The sequence below is a fragment of the Electrophorus electricus genome, chromosome 10 (assembly GCF_013358815.1).
Source record: "Electrophorus electricus isolate fEleEle1 chromosome 10, fEleEle1.pri, whole genome shotgun sequence".
Lineage (NCBI taxonomy): Eukaryota > Metazoa > Chordata > Actinopteri > Gymnotiformes > Gymnotidae > Electrophorus > Electrophorus electricus.
The window spans coordinates 14,015,131-14,040,996 of NC_049544.1; the positions used below are offsets into that span (position 1 = coordinate 14,015,131).

General features: G+C 38.2%; 1 protein-coding gene across 4 annotated transcripts; it reads right to left on the minus strand.

The window, feature by feature from the left end:
* Positions 1-930: 930 nt before the first annotated feature.
* Positions 931-24,672, minus strand: plekho1b (pleckstrin homology domain containing, family O member 1b). Of its 4 annotated transcripts, none has more exons than XR_004776591.1 (8): positions 24,596-24,672; positions 23,916-24,351; positions 23,177-23,338; positions 12,242-12,382; positions 10,986-11,090; positions 8,778-8,879; positions 1,165-8,612; positions 931-968 (listed from the first exon to the last, which is right to left on the minus strand). XR_004776591.1 is itself a non-coding variant. In XM_027002757.2 (7 exons), the coding sequence occupies exons 2-7, from the start codon at positions 23,940-23,942 to the stop codon at positions 7,908-7,910; spliced, it is 1,227 nt and encodes a 408-aa protein (XP_026858558.2). In that variant the 5' UTR covers positions 23,943-24,351; positions 24,596-24,672; the 3' UTR covers positions 1,059-7,907. The 4 variants fall into 4 exon arrangements, 2 of the variants coding, with proteins under 2 accessions (XP_026858558.2, XP_026858549.2); XR_004776592.1 differs by lacking the exon at positions 931-968 and having other exon boundaries at positions 1,059-1,228; positions 1,691-8,612; XM_027002757.2 differs by lacking the exon at positions 931-968 and having other exon boundaries at positions 1,059-8,612; positions 23,192-23,338.
* Between the last annotated feature and the right edge of the window lie 1,194 nt (positions 24,673-25,866).

A 25,866-nucleotide genomic window follows, 5' to 3' on the forward strand; every position in this document is an offset into this window, starting at 1 on the left:
CCAATGATCTAGAATACTGTAGAAATACAGGGATCACTGCTGATGCCTAGAAATACAAAATACATAAGGTCTATCTTAAACAATGATAAGTGTAATACACAATAAGTGCTAGAGTTTGTTAGACAACATCAGTGTAATAAACAATACCCTACAATAAGTAGTAAGTATAGTATAGTACTTAGGAGCAGGGTAAATTGTCATTTAAATATTCCACGAATAGATGGGTCTTCAGTCTGCATTTGAAGACTGCAAGGGACTGTGCTGTCCGGACAGCAAGTGGAAGTTCATTCCACCATCTTGGAGCCAGGACAGAAAAGAGTCTCAATGCTTGTCTTCCATGAGACATGAAGCATGGTATTTCAAGCTGAGCCATACTTGAGGTTTGAAGTACTCGATGTATGGATCGGGCTTTGACCATTGACCTCATGTATGAAGGGGCTGGTCCATTTTTGGCTTTGTAGGCTAGCATCAAGGTTTTAAATCTGATGCGTGCAGCTACTGAAAGCCAATGAAGGGAGCGCAGCAGCGGAGTAATGTGTGAACTTCGGAAGATTGAAGACCAGTCGTGCTGCTGCATTCTGGACAAGTTGTAGAGGTTTGATGGCTTTTAGAGGAAGACCAGTAGCGAGTTGCAATAGTCTAGCTTTGAGATGACAAGAGACTGCATAAGCACCTGGGTAGCTTCCTGCGAGAGAAGGGGCCGAATCCTTTGTATGTTACAAAGGAGAAATCTGCAAGACTGGGTTAGATTAGAAACATGAGTTGAGAATGACAACTGGTTATGCCCAGGCTATGGGCAGCTTCGGAGGGTGATACCAGGGAGTTCTCGAAGAATACTGTGAGGTCATTGTAAGGGTTGGGAGTGCCTGGGATGTACAGAAGCTCGGTTTTACTGGGGTTGAGCTTCAAGTGGTAGGCTGTCATCCATGACACAATGTCAGTCAAGCATGCTGAGATACATCTGGAGACTTGCATGTTAGAGGGTGGGAAAGAAAGAAATAATTGAGTGTCATCAGCATAGCAGTGGTAGGAGAAACCATGAGAAGATATTACATGACGAAGATAATGAGTATACAAAGACAAGAGAATGGGGCCCAATACTGAGCCCTGTGGAACACCAGTGGAGAGTCTATATGGTTTGGATGTGCATCCTCTCCATTTCACCTGACAGGACCGTCCTTCCTGAGAGGACTGAAACCATTTCCATGCACAGCCAGTCACAGCAAGCCTGGGGAGAACAGAGAGAAGAATGTTGTGGTTTACTGTGTCAAAGGCTGCCAAAAGGTCTAGAAGATTCAAAACAGATGACATTTTGGCAGCTTTAGATGTATGATGTTAATAATAATAATAATAATAATAATAATAATAATAATCAGAAGAATTAGATAATAGTTTGGTGCTTTTTTAGCTATTGGTTATGTGCATATTTGTTTCTGCAAGATTATATGGTGCTGGCTTATTAACTGAGGCTGGGTATGATATTGCCAGGGTTGAGCAGCAACGGAATAAACCTAAGATGTAATGGCGTTACGTAATCAGGATACAATCAGGATACAGTTGCAGAAAAATAACCTACACTACTGCTAATTTTTTTTTAAATATGGTTATTACTAGGAGGATTACATTACACCTTAACAACGTTCCCTAAATAGCGTGCATTTATTTAAAATGTGCGCAGTGCGTTCCTAACCTGGGTGCATTTGAGGTCTTTCACGTCGCCCTGCAACGTGACTGGAATCAGAGGTGCATTTGTAAGTTTCTTCTGGCACAATTCATGCCTTTCTTTGCTTCAGTTAACACGTAATTTGAGTGCTAATAGCTGTGTGGATCCTGAACACGGGATGGTTTTTTTTAATGTTAACACGAGATTTGTTTTTCGTAGATACAGCCGTCCCAGCACTGGACATAGCACCATCTAGGAAAATTATGCCAGAGACATTATTTCAGGGACAGCCTGACACTGTAAATGCCCTACCCTCACCCTCGTTGTTGTTGTTGTTGTTGTTTTATTTTTAAATTACATTTAAGCACCTGCATGTGAGGAACTGTCTACATCCCTCGTAAGATCTGCCATCGCCATTCCTACTTCCTACCTCCTAGTGACTGCTTATTAAACTGGTGAACGTGACGTCTTCAAAATGTGTTAGATGGAGGTTTCAGCGCTTTCCAAAAAATCTTGCCATCTATTGCTTACTTACGTCCACATTGTTTGACTTTGTAATTCATTGTAATTCACAGTTGTACATACATTGTTGGCTTAAAAATGTCCTTTGTTGTATTAATAAAAGAGGAGCAATTCTCGCCTAAACGTTCTGCATAAGACGGTTTATAAAGTATGCTGTGTAAAACTACCAGCCCCTATTGGTCAAATCGATAAAACATGAAAGGGCAGTTGCCTCCTGTAATATGTAGCGATTAGATTTGTGAGCAGGTGGTGCTAGAGATGATAAAATGAGGCTACACCTACGTCTGTCTGACTTTCGTTAAGCAGACTGTTACACTGCATTATGTAGAACTCTAGCAATACTGCAGATATATAGCTCTAGAGCTTATGATTCTTCAAGCAGAGATAAAGGGTGGCTGACTTGTCTGGGCCATAACTGTCTGAATTCATGCAGTCCATATACCCATCCAAAAAGCAAGCTTTGGAATGGAAAATGCAATATTTTCTGATTTAATGGCTGATCTCATAAATGCCTGTGGCCCTGCACTGACCTTCAGCCCTTCCAGAGGACACCTGGTGCTCAAATATCAGACACAGCAAACAAAGCACAGACAGCGCTTTGACTGTTCATTTATGACAAACAAAAATAAAAACTTTGTTGGTCAAGTGATAGTTATGAAAGACAACAGTCTAGAAAAAGCATTATCACAATTGTACAATGATTTTCCCCTTTCAAAATAAATAGTTTTTCACTTGAATTGACATAAATTCTAATAATATATAATACATCGTAAAAGCATATGTGTACAGTTCTATTCATTATTATGCTCCTGGCATAATATTAGCTTTAGAAATGTTAGGCACTTGTGCATAAAAGTGCTGAATTATGCAGGATGATATTTGTCTGTGTACTCTTTTAAGTCACAGTTATTTGAACCTTTCACCAGTGCCCTGGTCACAACCTATGAGAGCATACATGGGATGTAATGAACAGCTTTGCTAGAGTCCAAAAGATTAATTACAGTTTGCTACTACCTCAGCAGTCATTCCCAATTATTCACTAGTCAAATAATCCCAGAAGGCATTGTCTGGTTATTTCATATTTTATACACTTATGGATAGCTCGTTCATCCAAGTGGCCAGTAGAATGCTTTAAAAAAAATCATCACCCTAAAATGGATTATTTGATATTCCTTTAAAGTGATAAGTGGGCAGTAAAAATGGCTGTGCTTTGCTATGTGTAAAAGACAATTCTACTTCTGCATTAAAAAATGAGCTCAACCAAGATACTTGTTTTTAATGCACAAACTTCCTCAAAGATTTTTCATAGTTCTACAGTCATTCTTGGCTATGCTACCCCTAATGTGTTTGTGTGTTGTAGTGTGACACATTTTACAGCATCTGCCAGAATTATTGCCACCATGGTTAAATGTAAAATAATCCAGCTATGATAAAATATCTTTATTACTTATCAACTGGTACTTACACCAGGATTATTGCAAAAATCTAAATGTTTATTTATTCAAGATAATTTATAGGGGAGATGGGCGAAAAATAAATTCAAAAATAAGGACCAAAAACCTTCAATAACATATTTGATGAATAGTAGTGTTATTAAGTAATGTATTATAATTTTTGGTCAGGTTTATTCAAAGTGCAAAATATTCTAGAAAGTGCGGTAGGTTAACTGTTGTTTTAAGTACAATTTAACTCCCCTATTAGTCACAAAGTTGAAATGTTTTCAGACTGAGAATTGATAATCATTAGAAGCAGAAGCAGTCTGGTGCCAGAGCTCCGGCACCAGTACACTTACACTTACAGCCTCCCACCCCTTGAGTGTGTTGCTGACGTACTCCTGCCTCAGATAGTGCAATGTCACCAGTCAGTTGGCTCCTGCTCACAACTTGCACAAATCTCATTAGCTGCTGGTTCTGTTATGCTATGTATGTATGTAACATTTACTTAGAATTCATACCATTGCACCATTCTCTACTAGATTAACAACATTCACTGCATCTTTACACCTGTACACTACTGAGTGGTGTTGATTTGTTTAAATTATTTTCTTATTAACACTGTCTGGAATTGAATGAACATATTTTTCAGTGATGTTTAAGTGGATTACCTGTACCCACTACAGCAGTTTAATAAAATCATAAAATAGGTACATTGTTACATGTCATTAGGACTTTAAAACTTTTATTTCAAATGAATATTCAGATCAGTTAAGAAATGTAAGGTTTTAGTAACAACAAATGCCTTCATCAAATAAAATCTTTTCTATGTACACTGGAATTTAAAGTCTTGTGTCTTGAAATCTAATGGTAGGTAATGTTTTTTGTTGTTGTTTTTTTTGCTTTGGTTGTTTAGGGGGATAGCTACAGGCTGTTTACTACAAAGTAAAACCCAATATATTTTATATACAGCAAAATTATATGGTTCTTGAGCATTTAAAGAAAAAAAGCCCTCAATGTAAGGGTATTCAGCACGTTTTAGAGCCACATGAGTAAAATAAATTAATTTTATATTCTGGTGGTGATATATTCACACAGAACTAAATGGGTTTTTTTGGCCATATTTTGCATTTTCTGTCTTGTTACTGATCAAGACAACAGTATATGAACAGAAAGACTACTAAAAAAAAAAGAACAAACTATTTGTGTACCTACCTTCCTTAATAAATTATTGTAATTGATTGAAATCGGCTTCGGAGCATTGGTCTGCTGAATGTCTTTGGCATAGCTAAAGAATTATGTTACTATTGCTGTCAAAATGTAATACACATTCACTCAATAAACATTGAATGGAGTTATGGAGTTAGAATATTTTAATTGCACAAATGTGTCTCAAGTATATCAGAGATGTACCAGTCCTGAGCATAAAAACCTAAGTGCAACAGCTACATTTATATATTCACAAGTAACTCTATCCAGCTTTGCTGTAATACATTCAGACTAATGAGCTAATGAGAGTTGAGGGGAGGAATGAATTTCACAAATTGTTCCCTACCTCCAGGTAGCCTAATCAGGTAAACCTATGCAATTAAGGTGTATGCAATAAAAAGGTATTTCCAGCAGTCTGACCATTCTGCATCACAATGGTGGTGATGTCATCCATGAATCAGAGCCCAATCGATCAGGGTCTAATGATCATTAACATTCCAGTCACTCTATCCTGCTTAATTCCCTACATATTTTAGAGCAATTAATCTACACTTTGGAACCTCTTCAGATTTGTCCTAGTACATTTGTCCTAGTACATTTAACATTTAACAGACTGGGCAAAAGCGGAAGTTGAAAAAGTCTACAATGTCTCCTAGGAGCACATCTCATGATTCAGTCTGGAGTCCAATTACATAACCTCTAATTTACATTAATTAATTTAATAAAATTCAAGAAGTCCAGAAAAAAAATTTCTAACTCCATTATGGCTTACAGGAATTCTTAAGTTCTATGCATTCACAATATTTTTGTTCTCATTAAAAAAGCAAAGATGTGATGTATTAATGCATGACTATGTAGGTACAGAAGTAATTTGGCTGTAACCAGTGCCTTGTCTATAGCATAACATCAAAGATCAATGTCAGGATTGAGCTGATGTACTTTTCTGTGGTGCTAATAGTTTCTGGGCACTTTGGATAATGGATGTCATTAGTTAACAGCTGATTTAGTAAATATGTTCACTTTCATTTGTTACAGTCATATGCATAATAAAGCACATTTGCTGGTCAAACTGTGAAATACAGAAACTGTCAGTATCTTCATAGCAATAACATTGCATTTAGTAGGAAACTCTGATTAGTCTAGGAATGTTAGGTAGCACTTGAATCATGAGTGGGTCAACAGAATATCTATTACACAGACTGCCAAAATGCCCAGGACAGAAATGTATTGTGCTTTGTTAAATTTTCAAATGCTAACAAGGTTTCAACATGATACCATGAGACCCCAGAGTCAGACAATGATACTGAACTTTTTTTTTTCAGATAAGCATAGTAAAAGTAAATCATTTTGGGAAATAGCAGTAATTCTAGAATACCTTTACTCACTCTACAAAAAGCAATTTACAGTAAAATGTACAAAAAATAACACTGGTTGTAATCAAGTCTCAGTGACAGAACAAAATAAATTGTACCCAGTTTTGTGCAAACTTCATTTAGCTAGCAACTGTAAAACAAGGTGTTAGATACTGGCAACACATACCCTTTGGTCTGGTACAGTACCATTCTGTACACTTCCAGTAATTCCTGATGCCTGTTACATTTCAGGCCAATATGCAACATTGCATAGTTTTCCAAAGTTCAGCAAAGATTTGCACAAGCTGATCAGGTCTGACTTAAAGGCCCCTGTGCCACTGCTTCATTCACCTTTGCTTTTGTTGCAGGCATCCTGGATGTTGGATTTTGATTATGACAAACATGAGCGGTATTCTTTAAACTGACACACTGATCGTATGTGCCATCTGAACGTTCACTAAGGCAGTTTTTGAGTTTTATTTTTCCTACGTACCAGCCTTTTAGGAAATGCCACTTAGGGACTGGCTTTGTCTGTTTTCTTAGCTGCTGTTTGTGTTGGATTGTCTGTTCAGTTCCTTACACTTTAAAAGATAGCTTGCCAGTACCACTCTTATTTTACAGTGTTCTATAGTGCAAATCTCCTATAAGATAGACATCCCTAGTCTTCTCACTGCATCGAGTGTTAGTTCTAACGGCAGCTCTGTTGCTTCCTCCTTCCAAACCAAGAGCAACACACTGGCACCAGATTGTCAGTATTCATAATAACATGAGTACGCATGGCTTTTGGGGATACATCTGCAGAAAGCGTGCAGAGAACATAGAAAGACATCAAGCAGAAAATGACATAACTTCCAAATTGGCTTTTCTCTCCACCTGTTCCACAATGAGCCTCTTCTCTAGGCCAGCTGACATTGCTGCCTGCAGCTCGCTTATCCTGTGTACATTACATAATGATGTCAACCATTCCTGTGTGTACGTGTGTGTGCATATGTGTGTCTGTATAAAAAAAACAGAGTTCAGAGAGCATGCAGCATCGTTGAACCATAACTGTTCCAGTGTATAAGCAAAAGAGGGAAACCATTCGCATTGTAACAGGCTGATGGTGACTGTGGTTTTCCCATTATGTCCGCTGTCTGGCATACCTTGCTGTCTTTCATATGGGTTCACATCATGAAGTGCTCCAGCACAGCAGTTACAGCTGGCACTTCAATTAGTTCTGCTGTTATATACACCCTAGTTAACTGCTATGATTAAAACCAGTCTAAGTGGAGCCCAGTTGGATATTTCTCTCTGACTCTTGGTAGCAAACCCCAACCACCAAAGAAAGAGCAGCAAACCAGATCCAGGTTTACTAAAGCAAATAGCATGTTAGAATGATGAGCACATGCAGTTTCAGGAACACACAACAATGCCTAGATTACAGCAAAGTCCTTGCACATCACTGATGTTTTGGGTTTTGCACGTGACAATCAACTTTATATATGCCCTCAGCCCTAGTAATCGAGGAACAAAGTCCACTTGTACAATTTAAAATAACTGACTTGTGTAACTTAAATCTCACAATGATCTCTGGTGAGTTTACCCAAATGCGTGTAACACAAAGATCACTGTGGCATATTATATGACAATGGAGCATTTCAATTAAAATTAAAACTGATCACTGTATTGGTTAAATTAATAACTTATCTCATAATAGGCTTTGACTAAAGCCTCAGCCTTGTCCATGCTTCACATCATGCTCTTCCTGTAACTTGTGTGCTGTGGGTTCTTCAGTTTGTTGCTAATGGAGGAGGCAAGCCCAGTAGAGCAGGCTGAGTCCAGCTGCCTGCACAGTGCCCGCAGCTCCTTCACTTCCCCTAGCACGTCACGGGCGTGCCCCCACACCGAGGAGGCCTCCTCCAGCAGCCGCTCAGCCTCCACCCGCTGCTCCTCCACACTCTGGTTTTTGGCAAGGCTGCAGTTTCCCACACAGCCCTGAGCACGCACCTCACTCAGCAGCTCATGTGTCCTCTCCAGCTTTTGTGTGATCAGGTACTGTAGCCGTTCAACTGACTGTGCGGAAGCTGGTAATGGACTATGCAGGATGACAGCCCTGGTGGCCTGTACCTCTGAGTGCGACAGAATCTCATCCATGGAGACGCATCGGCACTTCTCGGTCACTATGAGCTTCTTTGTAGCCACTCTGCCTTGGATGTCTGCACAGTCCCAGGAGCTCTCGCTCTTTCGCGGCAAGCTCTGGGACTTCCCTGAAGCCTCAGCACCGTGGGAAAACTTGCAGTTTTCTGCCCCAGGGCTCAAGGTGAGAGGACTCACAGATTTGTCTTGCTTACACAGAAAGTTCTTTTCACAGGTCTCCTGTTCATCAGATGCTAGTGCGTCTTCCTCCTGAATAAGGTCAAGTGTCAGCATGCCATCTGATGTGCAGGTTGAGGCCTGCAAAGCACAGGAAGATTAGGCTTCAAATAAAATTGCTATAATGGTAAACAGAATTTATGGAAAGACTCGTATAACAAGATTTGTGACACATAAAAGTGCATGTTGCTAATGGCTCCTTGAGATGTTTAATGTAGCTCCATTGTAAATAAATGGACTGCTTACCACAGCCAAAAGATGCCCACGGGTAGGTAGTCGTCGAGTGTGGGGGATCTTAGCTCTGTCCCGTGTGGGATGGGCCAGACAGCTTACCTCTTCCACAGTAACCTGGAAGGGAATTTAAAGATCCATGTGTGAGGATTCGATTGGGAAGATCAGTCACACTGTGAGAGCAGGAAGCAACATGCCTCCACAGTAGCCTGTTTGTGTACTGATAAAGTAGTTAATGAGCTGAGTGTAAAGGATGAGGCCACATGGGGTCTCTGGCTTCACATAGAAACTGCAGCAACATGGAGACAAGAAGGATCTATAATGTGTGGATGACTGTAGTGAATCCCAGTATCTCCTTTTTTCTAATTAAAACAAATACTGCATAAACAATATGATCAGGAAAAATTAGTTTTTGACCATGTCATGATCATAATGCAAAAGCAAAAATAATGCACAACATAAGAACACTGGTGAGGCAGACACAACTTATTATTGTCTTGACTGTTAGGGTGCTAAACTGGGGAAGAATTGCATAATGGTACAAAGAGGATGGGTTAAAATAAGAAACACTACTCAATGTCAGAAATGGTTAAATGATACAAGCCAAGTTAAAGCTTCTAGCCCTGATGACCATTAATAAGCTTTGTTAGTCACTCTGTTTATTCTAGCAATTACATTTTCTGAACTGTTTAACAGTTAGTAGCTACAACACAGTTTATTGGTTATTAATAAAATTATAGTCAGTTATGCTTAGGTAGCAGATGGGAGACACCCTATTTAATGTTTACTATTACTATTTGCCCAGTTGTATGAAACAGTACAAGACTTTTTATCACAATACTGCCCCTCCTCCAAAACGTCTCCCTGTGTGTGTGTGTGTGTGTGTGTGTGTGTGTGTGTGTGTGTGTGTGTGTCATCAGTATGGCCACACCCTCCCTGTGTTCCACACCTGCTCCTCGTTGTTTGTCATTAGTTTACATGTATAAAAGTCTATCGTTTATGAGTCTTTGTTGTTGGTGTTTAACCCTGTTAGCCTGCGTGCTAAGTATTTCAAGTTGAGTGTTTAAACGTATGTTTCAGTTTTCTGTGGCTCATCCCCACATGCTGCACAGTTCCCTCTTTACACTTTTAAGCATTTGCTTGAAGTCAAGACAATTTTGACCGTATGGCTTACACTCAACAACATGATCAATGTCAGCTTTATAACACTAAACCATACTTGGACCTTCATTATAATGCATCTGACCTATTATTATTATTATTACTATTATTATAATTGTTGTTATTATTATAGAAAATAATATTTAATTTAAATTTTGAAATAATGACATTGTTGCAAAACGCTCGATTTTCAGTAGATTTGTGAGCGTAGTATAAAAAGCATAAAGATAGACCAAGGATTAAGGAATCCAGCAAAATTACAAATTAAATAACCCAATTCACACAAGCAAACTGCTGACAATATATAATTAGGTTAATACCTTACTTAAAGGCAAACCATTAAAACCTTTTAAACATGCTAGGGTAGTGCGACACAATATCTACTATTTAGGTTAGAGCTATTTGTGCCTGCAGTAAATGTGTGTGTCAGTAAACCGAGGCCATTATGCCCCCCATCTGACGGACTTGTGGAAGGGCAGTCATGCCTGAAAATCCTGATCTTATGTGGACAGAATATACAGGCCACTGGGGCAAGAAGATGCTGCCTTTGTGTGCTGACTTTATTCACTCCATTCCTGGCCAACTGCTCCAAAAGAGTTTTTAGGGACTCAGTATGGAGCATGAATCAGTCAGCATCCAAGGACACACTTGTGTGGTACATTTACTCTTATTTCCAGTCAAGCCTTTTTCACTATGGTTGCGTTGCCTTTTCAGTACTTCCAACAGTATGTATAGCTACCTCTACTGAATTTGATAAATGGATAGTTGAGATGACAAGATGGATGTCTCACATGACATTTTGAATTAGAGAACATACACTGAGGTTATACATACTTCAAATCAGTCATAGCTATCATCTGAAATAATTCCAACTGTTTTCAAACAAAGCAAATGGTTTCACTACGCTTTGAAAAAGGAATGTGAGGGTAGCAGTGTGTGGTTAGCATTATATGTCAGTCCTCTGAGAAGTCCTGAGGTTATTCTGAAATGACTGAACACGAGCAAGAGCAGAGAGCGACATGTGTGCGTGTAGATGTGTGTGCACATGTATTCTTAATTCACCTCATCCAGGATGCGGTTCTTGGCCCTTGTGATGGCTATATTTAAGGCATTAATCCATGACTCCTTCTCTTCTGGACTGACAGCCAGGAATACCAGATTTGGAACCTAGAGGACATATTACTGTTAACATGACACATGTATCATAGATCTTTACTGACAGGACCAATGTATACCTTGCAGTTCTACATCATATGCAGGAATTTTAAAAAGTGTCTGGATCGAGCAGTACCTGAAATATATTTTTGGTGCTCAGTGAACCTACATTACATGTGCAGTGGGCCAAGCACAGTTATATGGTTCTGGCTCCAAACCTCAAAGGCAGCAAAAGTAGTAGAAAGCAGCCACCAAATCACAGGACACAACTCCATAACATATGACAGCAGCAGTTTACAATACGACCATTCATACAGCTGTTTACAATACAAGCTAATATGCATTTTACATCCAAAATCCTTCTCTGTATCTTTGATTATAGAACAGTACTTAGACAGTCAATCCATAATGGTTGGCAATCTGGTAACAAAGAGTGAACATCAATTGACAGTACTGGTTATGTCAGATGGGGTATCGAGAGTCGTTCTCCTGAACCACTCTGCGGGAGCAGCTGTTGGAAGCAGTGGGATTTATTTGCCACGTGGTGGCGTGCGCCACTAACAGATTCCCCATTAGATGCCCATAAACCCAGGCCTCAGAATTAACCATCTGTCTCAGTGCTGGGCTACATCTGACTGATCAGCTCCTCTGACTGATCATGCTCCTCTAACCTTCAGAAATGCTGAAAACGGATCCAGATTCTATTCTTTCAAAATATTTCTTTGCTCTCTGTGTGCATAAGTCCCAGAAATTCAACAATGATTAAAGGAACAAGTATGCTGTAGCACTTATCTGAGACATGTATTGGACTCTTGGAGTGTAAAGTTCTTGTTACATGAACGGGATACGGTAGCTTGTGAAAAGCCAATTAGCTGAAACATTCTTACTGAAAGCTTATTATACAAGACATGATGAAAAACCCCACATTGACCCAAGTCTGGGGGTGTACATTTGGCATATCATGCCTTACTGTTTATGTAGAATATAACTCATTACATACTGTAGTTTACTATTAGAACCCATCTTGTTCAGTCAATTTTAAACCCTCCTTGATCAGCATTACCTCTGGAAAGTGTCTAATTAATGCACCCAGCACAAGCCTGTGTAGGAGGCTCTCCTGTGAAAGCAAGTCCCATCCTCCCCCATACTGTCTCTCTACTTACAGTGTTGCCTGGCTGCTGCGAGCACAGGAGGGTGAACTTGCTGTGGTTTTTCTTGGTCCGACTCTTGGCCTTGCGAAGCTCCTCAGACTTCTCATAGTCTGTTAGGTCAACCACCTCATGGATTTTCTTCTCATCCTTCACCTGAAGAAAGCACAAGACATTTAAACCACTCAGGTTCATATTACTTGACTGTTATTTGAAAGATCCTGGTGCATTGCTTCTGGAATGCAAGAGAGGTGGGGCTGAAAGAAACTCGAGTAACTTGTTTACTAAAAATGAATGATGCAAATTATTTGCATCAAAGCCTCTTTTAATCCATATAACTATACACACACAATATTTCTATGCCCCCTTGTGTCTTGAGCAAAATATGTCCAAAACATCAATAAAGCGAACAACGGATTCAGTAGTTAAATACTAAATTAAGGTAAGGTGATATTGTATTACTTCTACCATAGAATGGTGGGAAGATAATATAAAGAAGCCAAATGTGACTTTATTTTTGCATATTTTCTTATTATAAGCAAGCGATGGGGAGGCTAAGTATAAGCTTTCAGAATCCAGTATCTTCATAGTAGTAATGTCGACCGAGTTCTAGTGAAGATGATAGACGAACATCTGTCTTTACTTAAAAGTAGACAGACATCATGCCTAGCCAGAGTCCGGAAAGTCCCTACCATCATGCTTGGGTTGTCACTGCAGAAACAGGAGAGGTTCACCCAGCAGGGTGATCGTACATGACTCAGGAGGTCATGCAGTTATGCCACTCCTGTTTTTCAGAAGGTTAGTTGGGAAAGTAGTTAACGCTAGTTCACTAACTACGTGAGATTGTTCAATTGATTGATGTTTATTGGCAGATATGTAGAATTTTACATTTTTGGATCTATGTAGTAGGCATTATAGTAAATGGACTGGAGTTACGTTACATACAACAGAATTTCAAACAAATTAATGAATTTAGTGAATGAGCAGTGAATTAATTAATTGTTGGGGAATCATCTTTTGTACACTGGGGAACTGATCTGGGTTCTGAGAAATTTAGCTACTGTTTTCAAAAAAATGTTGTGGCTGGCTTAGTGTGCCTGTAAAGGTTAGGATAAGTAGCAAATCAATTAATTTGTTTTATCCGGTTTATATTTTTCATATGTGTAAAACAAACTATTTTATGTTGGCTATTCAAATCAACAAGTCACGTGAAACATATCAAGGATATCTTTTTAATATATTGAAATTGACTTTATTTACTTCTTTGTTTTTGCATTTCAGAACATATTTTATTTAAACCTAGACTGTAATATGGTATTTAAATAAATTAAATTTGGTTGTTTTGACAATTTATGCAATAAAAATGTTTTTCTAATTAGAAACCACTTTAGTTTGGTCATCATGTTAAGCGGTCTTATAGTCTCTTTTGTATATTTACTGTTACTCTTTAAAGCCAAAGTATTTCTTATCTGATTACTCAGTGGAGTACTCGGTACAATACTCTATTACTAAAATAATCTATTACTGCAGCCCATGTCTGAGGTGGACTCTAGGTGGGTCTAAAACTGAAGTTTTTCTTTTTTCCCCAAGAAACTTTGTGTTAGTTGCATTCACTTTTAGAGATGAATATTATGCTACTGCAATGATCTTTTGATTTTGAGATAGCCAGTTACCAGCTGTTTACACTGGGTCCCTGTGAATTTTTATAAAATATGCTGAAGCATAAGAATCAAATGTATCTTAAAATTCTATTAAGATATCTAATGCAAAGTCTTATATTTGTTTCATTGAGCATACTTCACAACTTGTACCATCAAAATTTATGGGAGAAAATTCACAGCACTTGGTTCATACCGAAACCTAATTGATTTAGAGTTCAGCTTTCTTTTTATTACATGCTCTCCCTGCTTTTGTCTGCGATACCAATAAAGGTCTGTTCAGTGTCTGCAGACCTAATCCAATGCATCAGTTATTTCTGCAGGCTTGACTCATGGCAGAATCACTTAGACCAAGGCAAGAATAGCCCTGATCATACAGCAGACTGCCTATAATGTAAACCACTTGGCATGCTGTGTGTCAGCTCATGATGCTGGCAACAGTCACAGTGCACAGAACACCCTGGAGACATGTCCAAAAGCAGTGTGGGGACAAAGCTACTGCCTGCATCGTACCACCCTCAGACCTGACCCTTAAGAAGGTGGTCATCTTACAGGGACGGGGTTACATCTGCCAGTCAGTTAAACAAGGGTAATCCAGGCATTCTCTGGTTAGAAATGAAAGGGTTTTATGGCTTATACAATAGGTGGAACTGAAAGTGATATTTATTGTCAATACATCTTTATTACTGTGTAAGGACTAGAAGTGTTGTAATTTTTATCCAGGATTTTAAGAATCAAAGCTATTCCTACTGAGGCCAGATCATGAGAATAAAACACCATAAGCACCTTTACATTATGCATGAACAGATAGTAGCTCTACTGTAGAGCTGACTTTGAAATTCAACAAAAAACAATAGTTCAAAACTTAACCCCTTTAGGCATGTACACAAGGAAGAAGAGCATGGCCTGACTTCAGCATTGCAAAACCCTGAGGAAAGATCACATTAGGTTACAATCAATTTCATGCAGTTGAAGAGCAGGGAGGCAGTCTTGCTACAGCACTATGTTTAGTTTTTAGCAATCACTGCATCACTGCTGTCACAGCAGGGACAGACTGCACAGACAGTACAGCTACTATTCTGGCAGTACAGATTAAGTGGCAATCAGGTCTGACCCTGATGCTGCCTGTGGATAGAAAGGTGACAGTATGTTTGTAGCTGCTGCCAAATGTCAGCCATTTGCTTTTTGCAGCCAGTGCTTTTTAAGCTTGGCATTGTGTACCACTCTGCCCTTTGACTTGCAAAAAAACAAGTTCTATCACACTATCCACTGTCCTCATGTCTCTAGAATAAAATTGTCTGGCAGATACTAAATGAATCCTTATCTTTCAATCGTCCTTCATATGTCCTCTGAACCACTTACAGTGGTGTGAAAAAGTGTTTGCCCCCTTCCTGATATCTTAATTTTTGCATGTTTGTCACACCTAAATGTTTCAGATCATCAAACAAATTTAAATATTAGACAAAGATAACACAAATAAACACAAAATGCAGTTTTTAAATGAAGGTTTTTATTATTAATGGGGAAAAGAATCCAAACCTACATGGTCCTGTGTGAAAAAGTGATTTTTGTTAAAACATAAATTAACTGGTTTATCACATCTTTGGAAAACAGTTCAATTTCTCTAGCCACACCCAGGCCTGATTATTGCCACACCTGTTCTCAATTAAGAAAATCACTTAAATAGGACCTGCCCGACAAAGCGAAGTAGACCAAAAGATCCTCAGAAGCTAGACAGCATGCTGCGATCCAAAGAAATTCAGGAACAAATGAGATCTATCAATCTGGGAAAGGTTATAAAGCCATTTCTAAAGCTTTGGGACTTCAGCGAACCACAGTGAGAGCCATTAATTACAAATGGCAAAAACATGGAACAGTGGTGAACCTTCCCAAGAGTGGCTGGCCGACCAAAATTACCCAAAGAGTGCAGCGACGATTCACCCAAGAGGTCACAAAAGACCCCACAACAACATCCAAAGAACTGCAGGCCTCACTTGCCTCAGTTAAGGTCAGTGTTCATGACTCCACCATAAGAAAAAGACTGGGCAAAAATGGCCTGCATGGCAGAGTTCCAAGACGAAAACCACTGCTGAGCAAAAAGAACATAAAGGCTCATCTCAGTTTTGCCAAGACTTTTGGGAAAATACTCTGACTGAAGAGACAAAAGTTGAACTTTTTGGAAGGTGTATGTCCCATTACATCTGGCGTAAAAGTAACACAGCATTTCAGAAAAGGAACGTCATACCAACAGTAAAATATGATGGTGGTAGTGTAATGGTCTGGGGCTGTTTTGCTGCTTCAGGATCTGGAAGACTTGCTGTGGTAAATGGAACCTTGAATTCTGCTGTCTACCAAAAAAATCCTGAAGGAGAATGTCTGGCCATCTGTTTGACCTCAAGCTGACGCACACTTGGGTTCTGCAGCAGGACAATGATCCAAAACACCAGCAAGTCCACCTCTGAATGTCTTAAGAAAAACAAAATAAAGACTTGAGTGGCCTATAGTCAAAGGCCTGACCTGAATCCGATTGAGATGCTGTTGCATGACCTGAAAAAGGCGGTTCATGCTCAAAAACCCTCCAATGTGGCTGAATTGCAACAATTCTGCAGTTCTGCAAAGATTAGTGGGCCAGCATTCCTCCACAGCGCGGTAAAAGACTCATTGCCAGTTATCGCAAATGCTTGATTGCAGTTGTTGCTAAGGGTGGCCCAACCAGTTATTAGGTTTAGGGGCAAACACTTTTTCACACAGGGCCATGTAGGTTTGGATTTTTTTTTCCCCTTAATAATAACCTTTTTTTTTAAAAACTGCACTTTGTGTTTACTTGTGTTCTTTGTCTAATATTTAAATTTGTTTAATGATCTGAAACATTTAAGTGTGAGAAACATGCAAAAAAAAGATATCAGGAAGGAGGCAAACACTTTTTCACACCACAGTACATGAGGAAAAAGACATGCATTCATGTGGACCAAAAAAGGGCAGAGTAGTATATTTCAGTTTATACTATTACTCCGTAGCCTGAACGGGCAGAATAAGAGTGGGACTGGCTTCTTTCCATTTAGAACTTTCCCTATTTGAGGATCCTTTTCTCTTTTGGCCACTGTTTGGCCTCTTTTAGGCCATGACATTTAAATATCTATTTCCATTAGTGTTAGATCTTGTAGAGATAGCAAAGTCAGGGAATTGATGTTTGTGAAGCTATGAGATCAACCTAAAGAGAAGTAGAAAGAAAAACTCCTAGGAAATGTGTCCTTACATTTTAATTAACCATGCCAAGTATTTTGTGCAGAAACTATGTAGGTGTAAGGTGACAGCAAAGATACACAGCAACAGCTGGTTGCATTTACTCAAGCCAGAGGAGCCGGAAAACAGTAAGTTAGGCACAGGAATATGGCTCTCTATAATGCATCAAAATGGAAAAAATCTTTAGATAGGTGGAATATAGATGACTTCTCATGATGAGGCAGGGAAGAGCAAACCTAAAGCTCAGACATAGGAAAAAACCCAGTAAAATCTACAACCTACAATGACCTACAACAGAGTGCAAATGATCCAGCAACAAGTAAAAAGTGTCAAATTAACTAAGTATGATTTAGCTTTTTTTCCCATTTTGTGCTAAGTTTAAGCACTGAGCTGAAGAGCTCAAGCCTGAAAACACTAATACATAACTAGTTGAAGTTTTCCCCAAACTCCCCAAAAGATCCTGAAGCTATTTACATAAGCACAGAGTATAGTGCATGGCTATCCCACAAAGAATGCACCCTCTTGGCAGGGTAATCTGGTTAAGACCATGATGACAAAAATCCTATTTTTACACCAGTGCTAGCAAGGAATCTTAAAGGTCATTTATTGGCAAACACTTTTTAACACTGTCAGAGAGTTGGTCAAAGCCTTGCTAAGGATGGATATGCAGAATAGATCACCAAACTGATTTTATTTGAACCATGTGTTAAACCTGTTGAATAATTGTTCTTCCTTCCTCAGAGCTCTTAGTGTCACTTCTCCAGGCAATGTATAGGCAGAATGCAGAGAGAACAGCACAAATATCTATTTTTTGTGCCAATAACCTCATATTTTCACTTGTTATTAAAGAAAAGGTGTTTCTTCTGGTACAAGCTGACATGGTTTATACACATCTAACAACTGTTTCAAAGTAAGGCCTAAAATCGTTTTTACTTCAGCTGTGTTTTATTAGATCTAAACCCTTTTACTAACCTAAGGGCTCCCACAAACTGACCCAAGCTCAGCTTCTAAGCACAACTACCACACAAAATTAAACATTAACAGTCAAAGAAGATTTTTTTTTTTAAATACATGACTCCTCAGTGAGTCTTTTTGGATTTTTTTCAGGATAAAGTAAACAAAATTACAAGCATTTCGCAATGGTAACTGGTTCTTATCTTTCCAGGCTACTGTCCATCAGAATCCTGACAGTTGCCTATGACATAATTACTAAACCATTTTACTGTTTGTGTCAGCTCGACCCAGTTCCAACTGTTTTTCTTAAATCTTTTTCCTCTGTTATTTCAACTGTTATTGCTCATCCAATTAACCTGTGTTTTTTATTAGGTACTCTCCCTCCCTCTCTATAAATTGCTGCTGTTACACCTATACTTAAAAAACCTATGTTAGATGTATCCTCATTGGCCAACTGTAGACCCATCTCCAATCTCCCTTAGCCAGAATGGAGTCATGGAAGTAGTCTCACAGCTTCTTGCTTTTCTGTCAAGAAGTAATTTGTATGAACCCTTTCTGCCTGGCTTTCACACTGCACAGTACTGAGTCCGCTCTCTTAAGAATTACTAATTATCTGCTGTTTTCACCTGATGACTGGTTCCTCAATATTCTTTTGGCTCTCACAGGAGCTTTTGATATGTAAACAATGACATACTCATTTCTAAACTCTAAAATCATTTATTGGCATTTCTCGCCAAAACTTAATTGGTCATGGGTTATTAATAGAAAACAATTCATATTCAATAAGTTTTATAAGTGCATAATTCAATTCAATAATTCAAGTACATACACATCATCCATTGCCCCTTGGTCCTTGGACCTCTTCATTTTATATATTTCTCAACTAGGCCACATAGTGAAATTTCAGGCCATGTTTATGAATTGTTATGCTGACAACATTTAGATTTATATTAGTACTGCTTCCCCCACAGCTTCTGCCAGGCACTGAATTAATGTATCACAGTGGTAAAACTATGGTTGCAAAGTAATTAATTAAACTACTTCTCTCTCCCCTCACAATGAAATGCACCTCTGGGTTTGTAAAAAGTACTATACAAACTGAACTTAATAATAATAATAATAATATTATTATTATTTAGTAGTAGTAATAGTAGTAGAAGTACAAGTAATAGTATTAGTATATCCTCTTGTGTTAATGAGGCAGAGATGCATGTTGTTCGGATATAGTTTTACTCTACATGATATCATACAATGACAAATTCCATTTCTAAGAGTGACTGCTGCTGGGAGAACTCTCAGAGTCTGACACACATTATGCAGAGTTCATAGCTCTCTGGATTAGACAAAACAAGATGCATAAATCAAAATGTGCACCCCACCCAGTTTATGGCCAATATACAAGGTTGTAAATTGTGCTCTTGCTGCCAATTTCATTCAGTGGAAATTAAATATCACATTTCTAGTGGTGGAAAGAGTGCTGAAACTGAAAGAACACTGAAAATAGTTGCTTCAAATCTGTTTGAATAAAAATGAATTAGAATGAAGATGATATGTACACTTTTTCATAGTCCATGTCACAGTCCTAGTCCCAGTTTGGTCTTAACACAAATACAGTGTCATGCCATGTGTGTAAAGTAGTTAAAAAATAAAAGGTCAATAAGCTGCCTGTATCAAAAAAGTATCATATATTCAATATAATTTCAGTTCGTAAACATTCTCATGAAAGAGCCAAACACCTAAAAACTGTCACCTCTTTAAATAGTACGTCGCATGTGGTCAACCTCCACACTGTTTCTATTTAGCAATTTTATCTGACAGTTTATATTAACCTCATTAAATTACTGACACATGCATAAAAAAAAGCTTCCATTACTTTGTCTTCTGCTGCTCATGCACACTTTACCTAACAAAATGACATGGTAGCTAGTGAAACTCAAAAGAAACACTGACAAGATGCTTATGATGAATCAAACACACAACAACCTAAAAACAGGTCCTAGTGTGAAATAGAGGATGTGACCAATATCCTGCTAAGCGCACACCGTCCACATGCATGCATGCACCTAAAAATGCAGAAATGAGATCAGGAAATAATTTCAACATGAAAGAACATGATAAGATTGACTTATTTGGAATAGAAGAGCATAAAGTGTACAGGCACTGTACATCTGCTTTGCTTTTTAATTCCTCTTCAACACAAACACTCATTTAAAAGGTTCCTGCTGATTTATTGCACAAGTTAATTTTATTACCAAGTTTGTAAAATGTTACACTAATGCTTGTGTTATTCCATCATGCACTCAGGCTTATGGCTACCAGCTTGACCATACAACTTTTATATATTTACCACTACTGTGTAAGTACACAGGCACATAAAACAAAGTTGCACAGGAAATAGCATACAGACCACCTTTAAAATCCAAGCAGGGAGCAAAGAGAAGGAATGAAGAGTAAGACAAGGTGCAGGGACAGTGAACAGTGAAAATAAGCTCTTCCACATGTCTGTACCCACTCCTCGCAGCTGTCCCACTCTGAGAACACCATTCGGCACAGGACACCTGATCCTCCACATGCCCACTCCAGCACTGGGGATCATGCTTGCTCCCAGAACCTTCTCAAATGTCAAAGAATACACTAGTTCAATTTACGGTGACCCACTGATCGTCTGCCACTCATTAGATCTGGCATGATTCCATGATTCTGTTACATTCTCTTAGTGACAAAAACGGGTACTTTTTCAGTGACACGGTGACCATGGTGAAATGGTTTCAGGTGTTTATAGTGACACTGTTGGCAATAAAAATTAAAAAATTTTTAAAAAGCGGCATTGTTTCGTTAAAGGCTTCTGTATCGACAGCTGTAGAAAAACATTTGGTCAATGATGAAACTTATGATGAAAGCTCCAACTTAAAGGGTCATCCTCCTTATTCCATTAGCTGGCTCAGCATGGTCTGATCTGATGCTGAGCACAGCAAACAGCTTTCACCATGAACATGACTCAAACTTATTTCATTTTACTTTGCCCTAGCCCACACTGCCTAGGCTAGGAAATTGCACATGAATAATGGGTAATTTATTTTGCTCATGCATATAGAAACCAGTTAAGCCTTTCATGGAGACCGTTTGACTAATAGTCAGGCAAACAACACAATACAGAACATGACACCATCTGAGTACATCGAAATAGGACTAGTTATTTACAAGACAATGTCATTGATATTAGTCCCCAAGTATGTATCCTGGTTGCTTGTCCAGAATGTTCCTGCAAGGAGCTGCCAGAGTCTGCAACTGCTGTCTTTTCACTGAACTCTGTTTTTGTTACTTGCTTCTAGTTTTACTGACTACCAGAACCATCTAAAATAACTATGAATGTACAGGTTGAATTTTGGCCTTTACTGTTGTCCTTGGTCATAAACCTTTGGAGCCACTGGAGCCAACAGAGTCTCAATAACTCCTTATAAAATAATAAAGTAACATTTAGATTTATTTATTCATTCATCCATAAAATGAATTAAAATATAATTAGTTAGAAACCATTCACAGGATTTGGTCAGTGCAAAGCTTCATCTCTCAATAGTATTTTTACTAACCGAAATGGGAGCTCTAACACAAAAAATAACAATAAACATGGGCCTAAAAACTACTCTTACATAAAATTTCTGGAAGCGTTGTTCTTCTTCAATACAAAAAGCCTGAACATACAGTAAAAATTAACAATTTTGACTTTGCTGAAACCAGCACACCATAGATTGCCATGTATTTTATACTACAGAATTCACAATTAGGTGGTGAAATTTTTATTTGGACAGGTATTTTTCACATTTTACTGCAAGTCAGCTGGTCCTGGTTGCTAAGACAAACAAGCCTGTGATGTAGGCTGGCCAGCCCTGCTTAGCTCATTACATTTTCCTTTGCAGAACATTTTCATTCTTGTCAGGGGGAGGGAAGAGGACAGTTGGTTGCTTGCACAGCACAGCTCAACAGGTGCACTAGGAAAGTGCACATACTAAGACAACAATACATTCATAAAACACAACACTTTAATGGAAGTTTTAGATTGTGCCCGCAGCACCAAATCTACTTGACAAAATATTAACTTCTGCCAATTCAAATGGCAAAAGTTGTAAAAGGGTTACAAAGGCAACCAGTGTTGTCAGTGATACATCATGCAATTGATGACTCCTAAAATAAGTCATTGAGCAGGTGTAAAGCAGATGACCACAGATCTCTAACAGTTGTGTGTGCATGTGTGCAGGAAAGGAAATGGCTTTTACAGTCAAAATACTCATTGGGTACCTTTTAAGCATCCATTAAAAACATTTTTACATCTGTTTTACTGCATGGAATCATATTCTCTTAAAGGTGATTCCTTGTAGATGCCTCAGGAGATCTGAGATGCTTTCTGATCCTTCTGGTTTCATTGTTTACAGATAAGTACATCATAAATAAAACAATTAAAGACTTACTCAACATTTAGATACTAACTACTTTTCCACCTGCTAGATTAACTTCATTGTCTTTGTTTTAAAAGGGTCATCACTTTATTGTGTTAAATTATAGTGTGCACAATTAAAGGAATCAACACTGATTACCAACATGGGAGCCTCATCATCAGCAACACAAAAGTACCTGATTTGTCAGATAATTAATTAGAATTATTTACAATGTAAGTGTACATTATTCCATTTCACATTTTTAACAATTTACTTGTGTTGGTCAACACTGGCTGACAGAGAGAAGCCTACTCCATGCTATAAGTACCAGTGTACATTAGGTTTCAAATGGGATCCTCAAATAATCTGTAAAGCTTCATAACTTCTGTTAACCATATAAAGTGTAACAGCTCAGCTATCCTGAAATATTATTAATCATTCCACTTTCCTTTTTAGAAACAAAGCAGTACATGAGATACACTTTTTATGTGCAGTCCTGGTATATTTAAAAATAATAACAACAATAACAACAATCCTGGCCATATATCTAGCAGACATTGCTGCCATTATTGATCAATGAACAGCAAATGCAGAATTTAAAAATAATAATAATGGTAATAATAATAAATAGAAACTGCAATAAAGTGCAAAATTCATCTCACCATTACTAAACTAACCTCTTTTTCTGAGATGAAGAGTTTTTCTCCTTTTAGCACAATGTATCGGCTTTTCCATATGTCCCTGAAGAGGCCCTTGCCACAGTACTTGCGAATCCACCCAATTTTGTCTGGTTGAGCAGGCTGCTGGTTGAAGTCCTGCAAGCCCTGAGTTTTAAAAGAAATGGGAAAAAAATACAGTGCAATGAGAAACAGGCTAAAATTATTTGAATGGGTCTTTAGGGTCCAAAGAGACATCTCACAAAAGCAGATAGGTGTAGTCCTAAAGGCACTATCATTTTTCTTTGTCATGTAGACTATTGCATGCCTTGTGTGAATACACCATACTTTACAGTGAGAGCATGAAGATTTCGTGTAATAACTGAAAAGCCTTCTGCAGCATAAATTTCCAAAGATTCTTCTTTTTTAAGGCTATAAACTATGCCTCCCGGCATCTGGATAAACATAAAAAGGAAGCAACTTATACAAATCAAAAGCCATTAGAGGCCATGGAGAATGTCAATTTTGCCATAACTAATGGGTATAAGTGCAGTGTAGCCTAGTCAGCCCAAACCGCAACCTATGAAAAGCTACAATGATGCATATTAGTGCTCAACCAATATCAGTATGTAGTAATTGGCTCCTACGGTCAGAAGCGTCTCAAGAAAAAAAAACTGTTAAACACAAAGCACGTAGGTTAGTTAAAAACACAATGACAAAGGACCCTAGCCTACTCGGTGCCTACCCGCTTTGCTGAATTGTTCTTCTTCATTATGAGCTTTACCGATTTCCCTCGAAAGAATCCCGTTTCTGAAGTCCTATCTGTATTTGCTTTTATTCAAGAAGTCCAGCTTTTGGAAAGACATAAAGACGAGACAAAAACTACGGTGTCGTGTCTCTTCACTTCGCCGCCTTCTCTTCTTCCATCCAGTGTGTTTTAAATCCGCGGATCTTATCATTCAGGACGTAGCATTCATCGTGAAACAGAAATAGAAATGATAAAAAACTAATCTTTACTAGTGCTGCTTATTATATCGGTGCACCCATCCTCGCCTGAGTCTATCCTCCAGCCGTTATAAGTGTCTTCAGACTTCTATCGGTTTGAAGAACTTGCAGCTATGCTACTCCCGCTTTGTCCCTCCATCGCGATGATGTCACTGGCTAAGGGAAGTACACTGAAACTGGACACAAAGAATAGGCCATAATCATTTTAAATGGTCACGCGTTCACGTCATTAATATCAATTTGTATTACGTTTATTATTTATTGTGACTCATAGGATGTTGTGAATTGAAACTTAAAGCATAATCGATGAGGCCCTACAGAGATCAGTAAAATAATCTGAATCACTCGAGCACATGTGGGCGACAATTTGTCGTTACCAAACCGTAGAATGCTGTGCTCCTGTGCTCCGAGAATACTTACTCCACTCATTTCTGAAGTAGGTGCAATATACGACCGCCGCCATGAAGGATGTAGTTAAGTTCCGTACTACTGAAAAGCAATTCACAAAAATGGCCAATTGCACGCTGATTTTACACGCCCATTTAGTGGATTGTTCATTTTTAGTGTGAACATCGTTCAGTCACACCAAAATGGCGAGGCATATTATAGAATAATGTGAACTAAGATACGGCTTCCATTTCTCTAACCCTGCCTAGGATGGGAAAATTGCATTAAGTCTGGCTTTCTAGAAAATGCTGTCAAAGTATATAAACTGAATGCAGTCACTTAATATAAGGTGAAAAAGTCAATATCATTCATGAAAGTGAATGTGTTACATTTTGATAGATGCAATGTAATTTTGTAGAAAACATGATATCTTAGTTATGCAATATTTTACAAAAGACATTTACGTCTAACTAGTACCTAAGACATAACACTACTTTTGGCATATTTACTTTTTACTAATAGAATACTCAGACATTTCTTTCTTTTTTGCTCTTAAAGAAAGTTTTTAACTTCACAAAATAGAAAAGGTAGGTTAGTGCAGTGCCGTACAGACATACAGACGTACAGACATTGGTCACTTATCTGACTCCAACACACATACAGAGTAAACTTTACCAGTTTAGAAAACTATTTGTATATTTTTCGTGGGTCTGTATATTGTCATGATTTACACATTGTAAAACTTGCATTATTCACTATGGAAATAGTTTCGCCTCTATGAAGATGATTCCATCAAGCTACCAATTTTGCTTTGCAATGAAAATCTGACTGTTATTATACATAAAGTATATACAGATAACATATCTTATGTGCATGAAGGAACAAATAGATTGGGTCTAAACAATTAGATCTAAATACATGACCACCTATTATCTTCAGCTCACCATGGCCTGTCTTGAATGTCTCACAACATAGTTTTGTAGAGCTTGTATCTAAGAGATAGACCACCTGAAGTTGTAACTCCTTTGCAAAACAAGTTAGAGGCCTAATTTTGCAATTTTTATTTTTTTTTTGTAATTTGTTTAAATTGCGTTTAAATGTCTGTGGTAGGTTATGAACAGACCTTGGAGTAAAAATCAGAAAATAGAGAAAAAAAAATTGTAATTTGAGGTTGGAAGTAGGATCATATTGTCTACCTAGCTCCATGAATGGTGTCTTAATTGCTTGTGTCCATTTATCTCTAATCCTTCATTGTAAAACTTGGGTAAAGCATATTGTAAACCTGTTTAATTCTGATCATTTCC